This window comes from Scyliorhinus torazame, chromosome 4, assembly GCF_047496885.1.
Source record: "Scyliorhinus torazame isolate Kashiwa2021f chromosome 4, sScyTor2.1, whole genome shotgun sequence".
In the NCBI taxonomy this organism is placed as follows: Eukaryota; Metazoa; Chordata; class Chondrichthyes; order Carcharhiniformes; family Scyliorhinidae; genus Scyliorhinus; species Scyliorhinus torazame.
In genome coordinates, this window is record NC_092710.1 from 349805247 (window position 1) to 349825140 (window position 19894).

General features: G+C 50.0%; 1 protein-coding gene across 1 annotated transcript in view; it reads right to left on the reverse strand.

The window, feature by feature from the left end:
* The window catches only part of LOC140411509 (dynein axonemal heavy chain 6-like), a 1703852-nt gene that overhangs the window by 1036045 nt on the left and 647913 nt on the right, over nucleotides 1–19894 (reverse strand). The window contains exon 30 of the mRNA XM_072500595.1: nucleotides 5122–5353. Within this exon, the coding sequence (XP_072356696.1) occupies nucleotides 5122–5353 (232 nt within the window). The remainder of the gene's footprint in view (nucleotides 1–5121; nucleotides 5354–19894) is intronic.

Sequence of the window (19894 nt, forward strand, 5' to 3'; positions counted from 1 at the left end):
GAGCATTGTGGCAGATAATGGCAGTAGGTACATAATGGTAAGTGGTAAGTTGCAGGGAGAGAGGGTGGTACTGGTCAATGTGTATGCTCCGAACTGGGATGATGCGGGTTTTATGCGGCGTATGTTGGGTCGGATCCCAGACTTGGAAGTGGGGGGCCTGATAATGGGGGGAGACTTTAACACGGTGTTGGATCCGGCACTGGATCGCTCCAGGTCTAGGACGGGTAGGAAGCCGGTGGCGGCTAGAGTGTTGAGGGGATTTATGGACCAAATGGGAGGGGTGGACAATTGGAGATTTGCAAGGCCGGGGGCTAGGGAATTTTCATTCTTCTCACATGTCCATAAGGCTTATTCTCGAATCGACTTTTTCATTTTGAGTAGGGCGCTGATAGCGAGAGTAGAGGATACCGAGTATTCGGCAATAGCCATTTCAGACCGCGCCCCGCATTGGGTGGACTTGGAGATGGGGGAGGAGAGGGACCAGCGCCCACCGTGGCGCTTGGTGGTGGGGCTGTTGGCGGACTAGGAGGTGAGTGAGCGGGTCCGAGGAAGTATCGAGAGGTACTTGGAGACCAACGACAATGGGGAGGTCCGAGTGGGGATGGTATGGGAGGCACTGAAGGCGGTGGTGAGGGGAGAGCTGATCTCCATCAGGGGCCACAGGGAGCGGGGGGAGAGGGAGAGGCTGGTGGGGGAGATGGTGAGGGTAGACAGGAGGTATGCGGAAGAACCTGAGGAAGGATTGTTGAGGAAGAGGCGCAGCCTCCTGGCCGAATTCGACCTGGTGACCACCAGGAAGGCGGAGGTGCAGTGGAGGAAGGCCCAGGGGGCGGTCTACGAGTATGGGGAAAAGGCAAGCCGGATGCTGGCGCATCAGCTTCGGAAGCAGGACGCAGCTAGGGAGATCGGGGGAGTTAAGGACCGGGGAGGGAGCGTGGTGCGGAGTGGGGTTGGCATCAATGGGGTCTTCAGGGACTTCTACGAGGAATTGTACCGATCCGAGCCCCCACGGGAGGAGGGAGGGATGAGCCGTTTCCTGGACCAATTGAGGTTTCCAAAGGTGGAAGAGGGACTGGTGGCGGGACTGGGGGCCCCGATTGGGCTGGAGGAGCTGATCAAAGGGATAGGAAGCATGCAGGCGGGGAAGGCACCGGGGCCGGACGGTTTCCCGGTCGAGTTCTACAAAAAATATATGGACCTGTTGGGCCCACTGTTAGTTAGGACCTTTAATGAGGCAAGGGAGGGGGGGGGCTTTACCCCCGACGATGTCCCGGGCACTGATCTCCTTGATCCTGAAGCAGGACAAGGATCCCCTGCAATGTGGGTCTTACAGACCAATTTCCTTGCTAAATGTAGATGCCAAGGTGCTGGCGAAGGTCTTAGCCACGAGGATTGAGGATTGTGTGCCGCAGATCATCCATGAAGACCAGACGGGGTTTGTGAAGGGGAGACAGTTGAACGCGAATGTGCGGAGGCTTTTGAACGTTATCATGATGCCGGCGAGGGAGGGGAGGCGGAGATAGTGGTGGCGATGGACGCTGAGAAAGCCTTCGATAGGGTAGAGTGGGGATACCTGTGGGAGGTGCTGAAGAGGTTCGGGTTTGGGGCGGGGTTTGTCAGGTGGGTTAGGCTGTTGTACGAGGTCCCGATGGCGAGTGTGGCCACAAATAGGAGGAGGTCCGAGTACTTTCGGTTGCACCGAGGGACGAGACAGGGGTGTCCCCTGTCCCCCCTGCTCTTCGCACTGGCGAAGTGTGAGAAGGGTGTTCCTGGAGCGGAGTAGAGATAGCGGGGGGGCTGGCGCTGCCCAACCTCTGTGGGTACTACTGGGCCGCCAATGCGACAATGGTGCGCAAGTGGGTGATGGAGGGGGAGGGGGCTGCATGGAAGAGGCTGGAGACGGCGTCCTGTGTGGGTACGAGTCTGGGGGCGCTGGCAACGGCGCCGCTGCCGCTCCCTCCAAGGATGTATACCACGAGCCCGGTGGTGGTGGCGGCCCTCAAAATTTGGGGGCAGTGGAGGCGGCATAGGGGGGAAGTTAGGGCCTCGGCCTGGACCCCATTACGGGGGAACCACCGGTTCGCCCCAGGAAGAACAGGTGGAGGGTTTTCGGGGTGGCAGAGGGCAGGCATACGAAAGTTGGGGGACCTGTTTGGGGACAGGAAGTTCGCGAGCTTTGGTGAGCTGGAGGAGAAGTACGGGCTCCCCCCGGGGAACACCTTCAGGTACTTACAGGTAAGGGCGTTTGCCAGACGGCAGGTGGTGGAATTCCCACGGCTACTGCCACACACAGTACAGGACAGGGTGCTCTCGGGGTGGTGGGTGGGAGTGGGGAAGATCTCGGAAACTTACCAGGTGATGCAGGAGGAGGAGGAGGCCTCGGTGGTGGAGTTGAAAGGTAAGTGGGAGGAGGAGTTGGGAGAGGAGATCGAAGAGGGGACGTGGGCAGATGCCCTAGGGAGGGTGAACTCTTCCTCTTCATGTGCGAGGCTCAGCCTCATACAGTTTAAGGTGCTGCACAGGGCACACATGACCGGGACAAGGATGAGCCCGTTCTTTGGGGGTGAGGACAGGTGTGTTAGGTGCTCAGGGAGCCCAGCAAATCACACCCATATGTTCTGGGCATGCCCAGCGCTGGAGGAATTTTGGAAGGGCGTAGCGAGGACGGTGTCGAGGGTGGTAGGATCCAGGGTCAGACCGGGCTGGGGGCTCGCAATATTTGGGGTGGCAGAGGAGCCGGGAGTGCAGGAGGCGAAAGAGGCCGGAATTCTGGCCTTTGCGTCCCTGGTAGCCCGGCGAAGGATTCTCCTTCAGTGGAAGGATGCAAGGCCCCCAAGCGTGGAATCCTGGATCAGCAATATGGCAGGGTTCATTAAATTGGAGAGGGTGAAATTCGCCTTGAGAGGGTCGGTACAAGGGTTCTTTAGGTGGTGGCAACCGTTCTTAGACTTTCTGGCAGAACGATAGACATTGGTCGATGGCAGCAGCAGCTCGGCGGGGAGGGTTACTTTATTTTTGTTTATGTTATTTACACTGGAGGGTCTGAGGGGGTGTACACACCTGTTGTGTTAAGTTGGGGTGTTAATGTTAATTTATTATATATGTACAGGGGGAGGGGTTTGGGGGGTTTTAGATTGTGTTTTGTACTTAACCCTGTTGGGTTCTTTTTTCTTATTTTGTTATTGATATTTTATGAAAACCTTTAATAAAAATTATTTTTATTAAAAAAAAGGAACAGAATTTTGACTCTTCATACCACAGCATCTAATACGTCGAACAGGTGGTGGTAGCAAAAATGACTTGCATTTTTATAGCACCTTTAATGTCGTAAGTGCCCTAAGGCACTGGAGCATTCTGAAATATAATTTGTTACCGAGCCACATAAGAGAGTATTGAAGCTTGATCAAAGATGTAGGTTCTAGAACAAACATCAAAGAACAAACAGCACAGGAACAGGCCCTTCGGCCCTCCAAGCCTGTACCGGTCATGGTACCAACCTTAACCAAAACTCTCAGCACTTCCTTGTGCCGTATCCCTCTATACCCATCCTGTCCATTTGTTTGTCAAGATGTCTTTTGAATGCCATTAATGTATCTGCTTCCACAACCTCCCCTGGCAACGCGTTCCAGGCACTCACCACCCTCTCTGTAAAAAAAACCTGCCTCGCACATAGAACAGTACATCTCCTCTAAATTTAGCCCCATGGACCTTAAATCTATGCATCTATGCCCCCTGGTTACTGACCCTCCACCCTGGAAAAGAGTACTTGCCCATCCACTCTATCCATGCCCCTCATAATCTTGTAGACCTTTATCAGGTCACCCCTCAACCTCTGTCTTTCTAATGAAAACAGTCCGAGTCTATTCAGCCTCTCCACATAGCTAACATCCTCCAGACCAGGCAACATCCTGGTAAACATCCTCTGTACCCTCTCCAAAGCCTCCACATCCTTCTGGCGACCAGAATTGTGCGCAATATTCCAAGTGCGGCCTTACCAAGATTCTATACAACTGTAGCATGACTTGCCAGTTTTTATACTCCGATGCCCCGTCCAATGAAGGCAAGCATTCCATATGCTTTCTTGACTACTTTATCCACCTTCAAAGATCTGTGGAGCTGCACGCCCAGATCTCTCTGACTTTGTATATTCCTAAGAGTTTACTATTTATGGTATATTTCCCCTCTATGTTGGACCTACCAAAATACATTACCTCACATTTGTCCGGATTAAACTCCATTTACCATTTCTCTGCCCAAGTCTCCAACCTATCTCTGTCCTGCTGTATCCTCTGACAATCCTCAACACTATCCGCAATTCCACCAACCTTGGTGCCATCGGCAAAAATTACTAATCAGACCAGCTACATTTTCCTCCAAATCGTTTATGTACACCACAAACAACAGAGGCCCCAGCATTGATCTCTGCGGAACACCACTAGTCACAACCTTCCATTCAGAAAAACACCCTTCTACTGCTACCCTTTGCCTTCTGTGACAGAGCCAGTTCTGTATCCATCCATGGAGCATCTTAAAGTGGGAGAGCGAAGCAGAGAGTTGGAGAGGTTTAGGGAGGAAATTCAAGAGCACAGTCACCAAAGATAGATCAGTTAAAATCGGGAATGTGCTAGAGGCTCGAAATTAGAAAAACTGACATCTCAGAGGATTGAGGACTACAAGAGCTCAGTGATAGGGAGGGTTGAGGCCAAGGAGGAATTCGAACATGGGGATGAAAATTTTACATTGAAGCATCACCAGACCAGAACTCATGTAGGTCAGAGATCTCAGGGGTGCTGGACAAATAGGTCTTGGTGTGATATAGGATACAGGCAGTAGCGTTTTGGATGAGCTCATGTTCACGGAGAGGGAAGGTGAGAGGCTGACCAGGAAAGTCATGGAATGGTCGAGTCTGGATAAAGTAGTTTGAGGCGGTTAATCACTGGAAAAGAAGCTGATTCATTGGACATAATTTTTTTTTTCCATTTCCAACGTGCTCTTTTTTGTTTCAATTTGTTAAAGCCTCCATTAAAATAGCAGACAATGGATTTGGTATTAAACATTAAGAGATTGACAAAGGAATCGTGGTTTTGGAGCAGATAACACTATATCCTGCTGGACACTTACTTTTGCAAGGTCTTTCACTGTTGCTGTTTTGCCCGTTCCTGTTGGTCCTGCAGGCGAGCCTCCGAGGTTTAAGTGCAGGGCTCCGGTCAGAGTCAGCCAGCAGCGGTCAGTGAGTGGCGTGATTACTAATCGGGGCGAGCAGCCAAGATACTCATAGCCATAGGTAAAGGAGCTGATGGCCTGGACCACATAGCAAGTGTTGTTCTGTACATTCCATTCATAACGCAACTGCCTGAAATGCAGATTTTCTGTCAGTGCTCCTCCATGGCTTTCAAATACAATGCATTTTGCGAGGATGACATTGACCTCAAGACCAACGTGCAGTCACAATGCATCTTAGAAGTCTGTGATTTGTGCTTCCAGCTGCATTATTAGGCTGCGTGAATACCAAACCCTGCTCAATTTTAATTCATAATGCTGTTTACAGCCTGACAGATTACCTTTGCATGTCACCCTCTATATATCATAGATTATCATAGAATTTACAGTGCAGAAGGAGGCCATTCGGCCCATCAAGTCTGCACCGGCTCTTGGAAAGAGCACCCCACCAAAGGTCCACATCTCCACCCTATCCCCATAACCCAGCAACCCCACCCAATACTAAGGGCACTTTTGGACACTAAGGGCAATTTAGCATAACCAATCCACCTTACCTGCACATCTTTGGACTGTGGGAGGAAACCGGAGCACCCGGAGGAAACCCACGCACACACGGGGAGGATGTGCAGACTCCGCACAGACAGTGACCTAAGCAGGAATCGAATCTGGGACCCTGGAGCTGTGAAGCAATTATGCTATCCACCATGCTACCGTGCTGCCCCTATATAAATATACTGTATAGAAACAATATGCAGGGGTATGAGGAAAAGGCAGGGGAATGCCACTAAACCATAATGCTCATTTGGAAAGCTGGTGCCTATATTATGCGCCAAATGGCCTCCATCTGCACCAGAGCAATTCTCTGATTCTACAAAATGTGGAGAGATGAACAGTACCAGTGGTATATTCCAGTAACTGATTAAGGATGAAAGCCTGTGGTTATACTGTAGTAATAACAGCAGAAATCGTATTACATGCTGCCAAATGGTCCACACAAGGGCAATTAGGGATGGACAATAAATGCTGGTCTTGTTAGGGATGTCTACATTCCCTGAAGGTATAAAAAATACATTCTGCAGGGTAGTGTCATTGTCGCCTCGATTTAAAAATTACCCTATATGCCAACATACACTGCCCAAAACATGAATAGCATCATTGTCTTTAATTTACTCCTGGGCTCCTGTCTTGAGAGCCAAATGGGTGCACGGCAATAGGTCACTGATTAGAGAAATGGGTTCACGGCAATGGTCACTGATTAGAGAAATGTGTGCACGGCAACGCGTCACCGATTAGAGAAATGGGTGCACGGCAATGGGTCAGTGATTAGAGAAATGGGTGCACGGCAACGCGTCACCGATTAGAGAAATGGGTGCACGGCAATGGGTCACTGATTAGAGAAATGGGTGCACGGCAATGGTCAGTGATTAGAGAAATGTGTGCACGGCAACACATCACCGATTAGAGAAATGGGTGCACGGCAATGGGTCACTGATTAGAGAAATGGGTGCACGGCAACACGTCACTGATTAGAGAAATGGGTGCACGGCAATGGGTCAGTGATTAGAGAAATGGGTGCACGGCAATGGGTCACTGATTAGAGAAATGGGTGCTCGGAAATGGGTCACTGATTAGAGAAATGGGTGCACGGCAATGGGTCACTGATTAGAGAAATGGGTGCACGGCAATGGGTCACTGATTAGAGAAATGGGTGCACGGCACTGGGTCACTGATTAGAGAAATGGGTGCACGGCAATGGGTCACTGATTAGAGAAATGGGTGCACGGCAATGGGTCACTGATTAGAGAAATGGGTGCACGGCAACGCGTCACCGATTAGAGAAATGGGTGCACGGCAATGGGTCAGTGATTAGAGAAATGGGTGCACGGCAACGCGTCACCGATTAGAGAAATGGGTGCACGGCAATGGGTCACTGATTAGAGAAATGGGTGCACGGCAATGGTCAGTGATTAGAGAAATGTGTGCACGGCAACACATCACCGATTAGAGAAATGGGTGCACGGCAATGGGTCACTGATTAGAGAAATGGGTGCACGGCAACACGTCACTGATTAGAGAAATGGGTGCACGGCAATGGGTCAGTGATTAGAGAAATGGGTGCACGGCAATGGGTCACTGATTAGAGAAATGGGTGCTCGGAAATGGGTCACTGATTAGAGAAATGGGTGCACGGCAATGGGTCACTGATTAGAGAAATGGGTGCACGGCAATGGGTCACTGATTAGAGAAATGGGTGCACGGCACTGGGTCACTGATTAGAGAAATGGGTGCACGGCAATGGGTCACTGATTAGAGAAATGGGTGCACGGCACTGGGTCACTGATTAGAGAAATGGGTGCACGGCAATGGGTCACTGATTAGAGAAATGGGTGCACAGCAATGGGTCAGTGATTAGAGAAATGGGTGCACGGCAATGGGTCAGTGATTAGAGAAATGGGTGCACGGCAATGGGTCAGTGATTAGAGAAATGGGTGCACGGCAATGGGTCACTGATTAGAGAAATGGGTGCACGGCAATGGGTCACTGATTAGAGAAATGGGTGCTCGGCAATGGGTCACTGATTAGAGAAATGGGTTCACGGCAATGGGTCACTGATTAGAGAAATGGGTGCACGGCAATGGGTCACTGATTAGAGAAATGGATGCACGGCACTGGGTCACTGATTAGAGAAATGGGTGCACGGCAATGGGTCTGTGATTAGAGAAATGGGTGCACGGCAATGGGTCACTGATTAGAGAAATGGGTGCACGGCACTGCGTCACTGATTAGAGAAATGGGTGCACGGCAATGGGTCACTGATTAGAGAAATGGGTGCACGGCAATGGGTCAGTGATTAGAGAAATGGGTGCATGGCAATGGGTCACTGATTAGAGAAATGGGTGCATGGCAATGGTCATTGATTAGAGAAATGGGTGCACGGTAATGGGTCACTGATTAGAGAAATGGGTGCACGGCAATGGGTCACTGATGAGAGAAATGGGTGCACGGCAATGGGTCACTGATTAGAGAAATGGGTGCACGGCACTGGGTCACTGATTAGAGAAATGGGTGCACGGTAATGGGTCACTGATTAGAGAAATGGGTGCACGGTAATGGGTCACTGATTAGAGAAATGGGTGCACGGCACTGGGTCACTGATTAGAGAAATGGGTGCACGGCACTGGGTCACTGATTAGAGAAATGGGTGCACGGTAATGGGTCACTGATCAGAGAAATGGGTGCACGGCACTGGGTCACTGATTAGAGAAATGGGTGCACGGTAATGGGTCACTGATTAGAGAAATGGGTGCACGGCAATGGGTCACTGATTAGAGAAATGGGTGCACGGCACTGGGTCACTGATTAGAGAAATGGGTGCACGGCACTGGGTCACTGATTAGAGAAATGGGTGCACGGCACTGGGTCACTGATTAGAGAAATGGGTGCACGGTAATGGGTCACTGATTAGAGAAATGGGTGCACGGCAATGGGTCACTGATTAGAGAAATGGGTGCACGGCAATGGGTCACTGATTAGAGAAATGGGCGCACGGCAATGGGTCACTGATTAGAGAAATGGGTGCACGGCAATGGGTCAGTGATTCGAGAAATGGGTGCACGGCAATGGGTCAGTGATTAGAGAAATGGGTGCATGGCAATGGGTCACTGATTAGAGAAATGGGTGCACGGCAATGGGTCTCTGATTAGAGAAATGGGTGCATGGCAATGGGTCACTGATTAGATAAATGGGTGCACGGCAATGGGTCACTGATTAGAGAAATGGGTGCACGGCAATGGGTCTCTGATTAGAGAAATGGGTGCATGGCAATGGGTCACTGATTAGATAAATGGGTGCACGGCAATGGGTCACTGATTAGAGAAATGGGTGCACGGCACTGGGTCAGAGATTAGAGAAATGGGTGCAAGGCACTGGATCACTGATTAGAGAAATGGGTGCATGGCAATGGGTCACGGATTAGAGAAATGGGTGCATGGCAACGCGTCACTGATTAGAGAAATGGGTGCACGGTAATGGGTCACTGATTAGAGAAATGGGTGCACGGCAATGGGTCACTGATTAGAGAAATGGGTGGAAGGCAATGGGTCACTGATTAGAGAAATGGGTGCACGGCAATGGGTCTGTGATTAGAGAAATGGGTGCATGGCACTGGGTCAGAGATTAGAGAAATGGGTGCACGGCAATGGGTCAGTGATTAGAGAAATGGGTGCACGGCAATGGGTCACTGATTAGAGAAATGGGTGCACGGCAATGGGTCACTGATTATAGAAATGGATGCACGGCACTGGGTCACTGATTAGAGAAATGGGTGCACGGCACTGGGTCACTGATTAGAGAAATGGGTGCACGGTAATGGGTCACTGATTAGAGAAATGGGTGGAAGGCAATGGGTCACTGATTAGAGAAATGGGTGGAAGGCAATGGGTCACTGATTAGAGAAATGGGTGCACGGCAATGGGTCAGTGATTAGAGAAATGGGTGGAAGGCAATGGGTCACTGATTAGAGAAATGGGTGCACGGCAATGGGTCACTGATTAGAGAAATGGGTGCACGGCAATGGGTCACTGATTAGAGAAATGGGTGCACGGCAATGGGTCTGTGATTAGAGAAATGGGTACACGGCACTGGGTCACTGATTAGAGAAATGGGTGCACGGTAATGGGTCACTGATTAGAGAAATGGGTGCACGGCAATGGGTCACTGATTAGAGAAATGGGTGGAAGGCAATGGGTCACTGATTAGAGAAATGGGTGCACGGCAATGGGTCACTGATTAGAGAAATGGGTGCACGGCACTGCGTCACTGATTAGAGAAATGGGTGCACGGCAATGGGTCACTGATTAGAGAAATGGGTGCACGGCAATGGGTCAGTGATTAGAGAAATGGGTGCATGGCAATGGGTCACTGATTAGAGAAATGGGTGCACGGCAATGGTCACTGATTAGAGAAATGGGTGCACGGTAATGGGTCACTGATTAGAGAAATGGGTGCAAGGCAATGGGTCAGTGATTAGAGAAATGGGTGCATGGTAATGGGTCACTAATTAGAGAAATGGGTGCACGGCAATGGGTCACTGATTAGAGAAATGGGTGCACGGCAATGGGTCACTGATTAGAGAAATGGGTGCACGGCAATGGGTCACTGATTAGAGAAATGGGTGCACGGCAATGGGTCACTGATTAGAGAAATGGGTGCACGGCAATGGGTCACTGATTAGAGAAATGGGTGCACGGCAATGGGTCACTGATTAGAGAAATGTGTGCACGGCAATTGGTCACGGATTAGAGAAATGGGTGCACGGCAATGGGTCACTGATTAGAGAAATGGGTGCACGGCAATGGGTAAGTGATTAGAGAAATGGGTGCACGGTAATGGGTCACTGATTAGAGAAATGGGTGCACGGCAATGGGTCACTGATTAGAGAAATGGGTGCACGGCAATGGGTCACTGATTAGAGAAATGGGTGCACGGCAATGGGTCACTGATTAGAGAAATGGGTGCACGGTAATGGGTCATTGATTAGAGAAATGGGTGCACGGCAATGGGTAACTGATTAGAGAAATGGGTGCACGGCAATGGGTCACTGATTAGAGAAATGGGTGCACGGCAATGGGTCTGTGATTAGAGAAATGTGTGCACGGCAATGGGTCACTGATTAGAGAAATGGGTGCACGGCAATGGGTCTGTGATTAGAGAAATGGGTGCATGGCAATGGGTCAGTGATTAGAGAAATGGGTGCACGGCAATGGGTCACTGATTAGAGAAATGGGTGCACGGCAATGGGTCACTGATTAATGAAATGGGTGCACGGTAATGGGTCACTGATTAGAGAAATGGGTGCACGGTAATGGGTCACTGATTAGAGAAATGGGTGCACGGCACTGGGTCACTGATTAGAGAAATGGGTGCACGGCAATGGGACACTGATTAGAGAAATGGGTGCACGGCAATGGGTCACTGATTAGAGAAATGGGTGCACGGCAATGGGTCACTGATTAGAGAAATGGGTGCACGGTAATGGGTCACTGATTAGAGAAATGGGTGCACGGCAATGGGTCACTGATTAGAGAAATGGGTGCACGGCACTGGGTCACTGATTAGAGAAATGGGTGCACGGCACTGGGTCACTGATTAGAGAAATGGGTGCACGGCACTGGGTCACTGATTAGAGAAATGGGTGCACGGTAATGGGTCACTGATTAGAGAAATGGGTGCACGGCAATGGGTCACTGATTAGAGAAATGGGTGCACGGCAATGGGTCACTGATTAGAGAAATGGGCGCACGGCAATGGGTCACTGATTAGAGAAATGGGTGCACGGCAATGGGTCAGTGATTAGAGAAATGGGTGCACGGCAATGGGTCAGTGATTAGAGAAATGGGTGCATGGCAATGGGTCACTGATTAGAGAAATGGGTGCACGGCAATGGGTCTCTGATTAGAGAAATGGGTGCATGGCAATGGGTCACTGATTAGATAAATGGGTGCACGGCAATGGGTCACTGATTAGAGAAATGGGTGCACGGCAATGGGTCTCTGATTAGAGAAATGGGTGCATGGCAATGGGTCACTGATTAGATAAATGGGTGCACGGCAATGGGTCACTGATTAGAGAAATGGGTGCACGGCACTGGGTCAGAGATTAGAGAAATGGGTGCAAGGCACTGGATCACTGATTAGAGAAATGGGTGCATGGCAATGGGTCACGGATTAGAGAAATGGGTGCATGGCAACGCGTCACTGATTAGAGAAATGGGTGCACGGTAATGGGTCACTGATTAGAGAAATGGGTGCACGGCAATGGGTCTGTGATTAGAGAAATGGGTGCATGGCACTGGGTCAGAGATTAGAGAAATGGGTGCACGGCAATGGGTCAGTGATTAGAGAAATGGATGCACGGCAATGGGTCACTGATTAGAGAAATGGGTGCACGGCAATGGGTCACTGATTATAGAAATGGATGCACGGCACTGGGTCACTGATTAGAGAAATGGGTGCACGGCACTGGGTCACTGATTAGAGAAATGGGTGCACGGTAATGGGTCACTGATTAGAGAAATGGGTGGAAGGCAATGGGTCACTGATTAGAGAAATGGGTGCACGGCAATGGGTCTGTGATTAGAGAAATGGGTGCACGGCACTGGGTCACTGATTAGAGAAATGGGTGCACGGTAATGGGTCACTGATTAGAGAAATGGGTGCACGGCAATGGGTCACTGATTAGAGAAATGGGTGGAAGGCAATGGGTCACTGATTAGAGAAATGGGTGCACGGCAATGGGTCACTGATTAGAGAAATGGGTGCACGGCACTGCGTCACTGATTAGAGAAATGGGTGCACGGCAATGGGTCACTGATTAGAGAAATGGGTGCACGGCAATGGGTCAGTGATTAGAGAAATGGGTGCATGGCAATGGGTCACTGATTAGAGAAATGGGTGCACGGCAATGGTCACTGATTAGAGAAATGGGTGCACGGTAATGGGTCACTGATTAGAGAAATGGGTGCAAGGCAATGGGTCAGTGATTAGAGAAATGGGTGCATGGCAATGGGTCAGTGATTAGAGAAATGGGTGCACGGCAATGGGTCAGTGATTAGAGAAATGGGTGCATGGCAATGGGTCACTGATTAGAGAAATGGGTGCACGGCAATGGGTCTCTGATTAGAGAAATGGGTGCATGGCAATGGGTCACTGATTAGATAAATGGGTGCACGGCAATGGGTCACTGATTAGAGAAATGGGTGCACGGCAATGGGTCTCTGATTAGAGAAATGGGTGCATGGCAATGGGTCACTGATTAGATAAATGGGTGCACGGCAATGGGTCACTGATTAGAGAAATGGGTGCACGGCACTGGGTCAGAGATTAGAGAAATGGGTGCAAGGCACTGGATCACTGATTAGAGAAATGGGTGCATGGCAATGGGTCACGGGTTAGAGAAATGGGTGCATGGCAACGCGTCACTGATTAGAGAAATGGGTGCACGGTAATGGGTCACTGATTAGAGAAATGGGTGCACGGCAATGGGTCTGTGATTAGAGAAATGGGTGCATGGCACTGGGTCAGAGATTAGAGAAATGGGTGCACGGCAATGGGTCAGTGATTAGAGAAATGGATGCACGGCAATGGGTCACTGATTAGAGAAATGGGTGCACGGCAATGGGTCACTGATTATAGAAATGGATGCACGGCACTGGGTCACTGATTAGAGAAATGGGTGCACGGCACTGGGTCACTGATTAGAGAAATGGGTGCACGGTAATGGGTCACTGATTAGAGAAATGGGTGGAAGGCAATGGGTCACTGATTAGAGAAATGGGTGCACGGCAATGGGTCTGTGATTAGAGAAATGGGTGCACGGCACTGGGTCACTGATTAGAGAAATGGGTGCACGGTAATGGGTCACTGATTAGAGAAATGGGTGCACGGCAATGGGTCACTGATTAGAGAAATGGGTGGAAGGCAATGGGTCACTGATTAGAGAAATGGGTGCACGGCAATGGGTCACTGATTAGAGAAATGGGTGCACGGCACTGCGTCACTGATTAGAGAAATGGGTGCACGGCAATGGGTCACTGATTAGAGAAATGGGTGCACGGCAATGGGTCAGTGATTAGAGAAATGGGTGCATGGCAATGGGTCACTGATTAGAGAAATGGGTGCACGGCAATGGTCACTGATTAGAGAAATGGGTGCACGGTAATGGGTCACTGATTAGAGAAATGGGTGCAAGGCAATGGGTCAGTGATTAGAGAAATGGGTGCATGGCAATGGGTCACTGATTAGAGAAATGGGTGCACGGCAATGGGTCACTGATTAGAGAAATGGGTGCACGGCAATGGGTCAGTGATTAGAGAAATGGGTGCACGGCAATGGGTCACTGATTAGAGAAATGGGTGCACGGCCATGGGTCACTGATTAGAGAAATGGGTGCACGGCAATGGGTCACTGATTAGAGAAATGGGTGCACGGCAATGGGTCACTGATTAGAGAAATGGGTGCACGGTAATGGGTCATTGATTAGAGAAATGGGTGCACGGCAATGGGTAACTGATTAGAGAAATGGGTGCACGGCAATGGGTCACTGATTAGAGAAATGGGTGCACGGCAATGGGTCTGTGATTAGAGAAATGTGTGCACGGCAATGGGTCACTGATTAGAGAAATGGGTGCACGGCAATGAGTCTGTGATTAGAGAAATGGGTGCATGGCAATGGGTCAGTGATTAGAGAAATGGGTGCACGGCAATGGGTCACTGATTAGAGAAATGGGTGCACGGCAATGGGTCACTGATTAATGAAATGGGTGCATGGCACTGGGTCACTGATTAGAGAAATGGGTGCACGGCAATGGGTCACTGATTAGAGAAATGGGTGCACGGCAATGGGTCACTGATTAGAGAAATGGGTGCACGGTAATGGGTCACTGATTAGAGAAATGGGTGCACGGCACTGGGTCACTGATTAGAGAAATGGGTGCACGGTAATGGGTCACTGATTAGAGAAATGGGTGCACGGCAATGAGTCTGTGATTAGAGAAATGGGTGCATGGCAATGGGTCAGTGATTAGAGAAATGGGTGCACGGCAATGGGTCACTGATTAGAGAAATGGGTGCACGGCAATGGGTCACTGATTAATGAAATGGGTGCATGGCACTGGGTCACTGATTAGAGAAATGGGTGCACGGCAATGGGTCACTGATTAGAGAAATGGGTGCACGGCACTGGGTCACTGATTAGAGAAATGGGTGCACGGCAATGGGTCACTTATTAGAGAAATGGGTGCACGGCAATGGGTCACTGATTAGAGAAATGGGTGCACGGCAATGGGTCAGTGATTAGAGAAATGGGTGCACGGCAATGGGTCACTGATTAGAGAAATGGGTGCACGGCAATGGGTCACTGATTAGAGAAATGGGTGCACGGCAATGGGTCACTGATTAGAGAAATGGGTGCACGGTAATGGGTCACTGATTAGAGAAATGGGTGCACGGCAATGGGTCACTGATTAGAGAAATGGGTGCACGGCAATGGGTCTGTGATTAGAGAAATGGGTGCACGCAATGGATCTGTGATTAGAGAAATGGGAGCACGGCAATGGGTCACTGATTAGAGAAATGGGTGCACGGTAATGGGTCTGTGATTAGAGAAATGGGTGCACGGCAATGGGTCACTGATTAGAGAAATGGGTGCATGGCACTGGGTCACTGATTAGAGAAATGGGTGCACGGCAATGGGTCAGTGATTAGAGAAATGGGTGCACGGTAATGGGTCACTGATTAGAGAAATGGGTGCACGGCAATGGGTCACTGATTAGAGAAATGGGTGCACGGCAATGGGTCACTGATTAGAGAAATGGGTGCACGGCAATGGGTCACTGATTAGAGAAATGGGTGCACGGTAATGGGTCACTGATTAGAGAAATGGGTGCACGGCAATGGGTCACTGATTAGAGAAATGGGTGCACGGCAATGGGTCTGTGATTAGAGGAATGGGTGCACGCAATGGATCTGTGATTAGAGAAATGGGAGCACTGCAATGGGTCACTGATTAGAGAAATGGGTGCACGGTAATGGGTCTGTGATTAGAGAAATGGGTGCACGGCAATGGGTCACTGATTAGAGAAATGGGTGCACGGCACTGGGTCACTGATTAGAGAAATGGGTGCACGGCAATGGGTCACTGATTAGAGAAATGGGTGCACGGCAATGGGTCACTGATTAGAGAAATGGGTGCACGGCAATGGGTCACTGATTAGAGAAATGGGTGCACGGCAATGGGTCACTGATTAGAGAAATGGGTGCACGGTAATGGGTCACTGATTAGAGAAATGGGTGCACGGCAATGGGTCACTGATTAGAGAAATGGGTGCACGGCAATGGGTCTGTGATTAGAGAAATGGGTGCACGCAATGGATCTGTGATTAGAGAAATGGGAGCACGGCAATGGGTCACTGATTAGAGAAATGGGTGCACGGCAATGGGTCACTGATTAGAGAAATGGGTGCACGGCAATGGGTCACTGATTAGAGAAATGGGTGCACGGCAATGGGTCACTGATTAGAGAAATGGGTGCACGGCAATGGGTCACTGATTAGAGAAATGGGTGCACGGTAATGGGTCTGTGATTAGAGAAATGGGTGCACGGCAATGGGTCACTGATTAGAGAAATGGGTGCACGGCACTGGGTCACTGATTAGAGAAATGGGTGCACGGCAATGGGTCAGTGATTAGAGAAATGGGTGCACGGTAATGGGTCACTGATTAGAGAAATGGGTGCACGGCACTGCGTCACTGATTAGAGAAATGGGTGCACGGCAATGGGTCACTGATTAGAGAAATGGGTGCACGGCAATGGGTCACTGATTAGAGAAATGGGTGCACGGCAATTGGTCACTGATTAGAGAAATGGGTGCACGGCAATGGGTCAGTGATTAGAGAAATGGGTGCACGGCAATGGGTCACTGATTAGAGAAATGGGTGCACGGCACTGGGTCAGAGATTAGAGAAATGGGTGCAAGGCACTGGATCACTGATTAGAGAAATGGGTGCATGGCAATGGGTCACGGATTAGAGAAATGGGTGTATGGCAACGCGTCACTGATTAGAGAAATGGGTGCACGGTAATGGGTCACTGATTAGAGAAATGGGTGCACGGCAATGGGTCACTGATTAGAGAAATGGGTGGAAGGCAATGGGTCACTGATTAGAGAAATGGGTGCACGGCAATGGGTCTGTGATTAGAGAAATGGGTGCATGGCACTGGGTCAGAGATTAGAGAAATGGGTGCACGGCAATGGGTCAGTGATTAGAGAAATGGGTGCACGGCAATGGGTCACTGATTAGAGAAATGGGTGCACGGCAATGGGTCACTGATTATAGAAATGGATGCACGGCACTGGGTCACTGATTAGAGAAATGGGTGCACGGCACTGGGTCACTGATTAGAGAAATGGGTGCACGGTAATGGGTCACTGATTAGAGAAATGGGTGGAAGGCAATGGGTCACTGATTAGAGAAATGGGTGGAAGGCAATGGGTCACTGATTATAGAAATGGGTGCACGGCAATGGGTCACTGATTAGAGAAATGGGTGCACGGCAATGGGTCAGTGATTAGAGAAATGGGTGGAAGGCAATGGGTCACTGATTAGAGAAATGGGTGCACGGCAATGGGTCACTGATTAGAGAAATGGGTGCACGGCAATGGGTCACTGATTAGAGAAATGGGTGCACGGCAATGGGTCTGTGATTAGAGAAATGGGTGCACGGCACTGGGTCAGTGATTAGAGAAATGGGTGCACGGTAATGGGTCACTGATTAGAGAAATGGGTGCACGGCAATGGGTCACTGATTAGAGAAATGGGTGGAAGGCAATGGGTCACTGATGAGAGAAATGGGTGCACGGCAATGGGTCACTGATTAGAGAAATGGGTGCACGGCACTGCGTCACTGATTAGAGAAATGGGTGCACGGCAATGGGTCACTGATTAGAGAAATGGGTGCACGGCAATGGGTCAGTGATTAGAGAAATGGGTGCATGGCAATGGGTCACTGATTAGAGAAATGGGTGCACGGCAATGGGTCAGTGATTAGAGAAATGGGTGCACGGCAATGGGTCACTGATTAGAGAAATGGGTGCACGGCAACGCGTCACCGATTAGAGAAATGGGTGCACGGCAATGGGTCAGTGATTAGAGAAATGGGTGCACGGCAACGCGTCACCGATTAGAGAAATGGGTGCACGGCAATGGGTCACTGATTAGAGAAATGGGTGCACGGCAATGGTCAGTGATTAGAGAAATGTGTGCACGGCAACACATCACCGATTAGAGAAATGGGTGCACGGCAATGGGTCACTGATTAGAGAAATGGGTGCACGGCAACACGTCACTGATTAGAGAAATGGGTGCACGGCAATGGGTCAGTGATTAGAGAAATGGGTGCACGGCAATGGGTCACTGATTAGAGAAATGGGTGCTCGGAAATGGGTCACTGATTAGAGAAATGGGTGCACGGCAATGGGTCACTGATTAGAGAAATGGGTGCACGGCAATGGGTCACTGATTAGAGAAATGGGTGCACGGCACTGGGTCACTGATTAGAGAAATGGGTGCACGGCAATGGGTCACTGATTAGAGAAATGGGTGCACGGCAATGGGTCACTGATTAGAGAAATGGGTGCACGGCAACGCGTCACCGATTAGAGAAATGGGTGCACGGCAATGGGTCAGTGATTAGAGAAATGGGTGCACGGCAACGCGTCACCGATTAGAGAAATGGGTGCACGGCAATGGGTCACTGATTAGAGAAATGGGTGCACGGCAATGGTCAGTGATTAGAGAAATGTGTGCACGGCAACACATCACCGATTAGAGAAATGGGTGCACGGCAATGGGTCACTGATTAGAGAAATGGGTGCACGGCAACACGTCACTGATTAGAGAAATGGGTGCACGGCAATGGGTCAGTGATTAGAGAAATGGGTGCACGGCAATGGGTCACTGATTAGAGAAATGGGTGCTCGGAAATGGGTCACTGATTAGAGAAATGGGTGCACGGCAATGGGTCACTGATTAGAGAAATGGGTGCACGGCAATGGGTCACTGATTAGAGAAATGGGTGCACGGCACTGGGTCACTGATTAGAGAAATGGGTGCACGGCAATGGGTCACTGATTAGAGAAATGGGTGCACGGCACTGGGTCACTGATTAGAGAAATGGGTGCACGGCAATGGGTCACTGATTAGAGAAATGGGTGCACAGCAATGGGTCAGTGATTAGAGAAATGGGTGCACGGCAATGGGTCAGTGATTAGAGAAATGGGTGCACGGCAATGGGTCAGTGATTAGAGAAATGGGTGCACGGCAATGGGTCACTGATTAGAGAAATGGGTGCACGGCAATGGGTCACTGATTAGAGAAATGGGTGCTCGGCAATGGGTCACTGATTAGAGAAATGGGTTCACGGCAATGGGTCACTGATTAGAGAAATGGGTGCACGGCAATGGGTCACTGATTAGAGAAATGGATGCACGGCACTGGGTCACTGATTAGAGAAATGGGTGCACGGCAATGGGTCTGTGATTAGAGAAATGGGTGCACGGCAATGGGTCACTGATTAGAGAAATGGGTGCACGGCACTGCGTCACTGATTAGAGAAATGGGTGCACGGCAATGGGTCACTGATTAGAGAAATGGGTGCACGGCAATGGGTCAGTGATTAGAGAAATGGGTGCATGGCAATGGGTCACTGATTAGAGAAATGGGTGCATGGCAATGGTCATTGATTAGAGAAATGGGTGCACGGTAATGGGTCACTGATTAGAGAAATGGGTGCACGGCAATGGGTCACTGATGAGAGAAATGGGTGCACGGCAATGGGTCACTGATTAGAGAAATGGGTGCACGGCACTGGGTCACTGATTAGAGAAATGGGTGCACGGTAATGGGTCACTGATTAGAGAAATGGGTGCACGGTAATGGGTCACTGATTAGAGAAATGGGTGCACGGCACTGGGTCACTGATTAGAGAAATGGGTGCACGGCACTGGGTCACTGATTAGAGAAATGGGTGCACGGTAATGGGTCACTGATCAGAGAAATGGGTGCACGGCACTGGGTCACTGATTAGAGAAATGGGTGCACGGTAATGGGTCACTGAT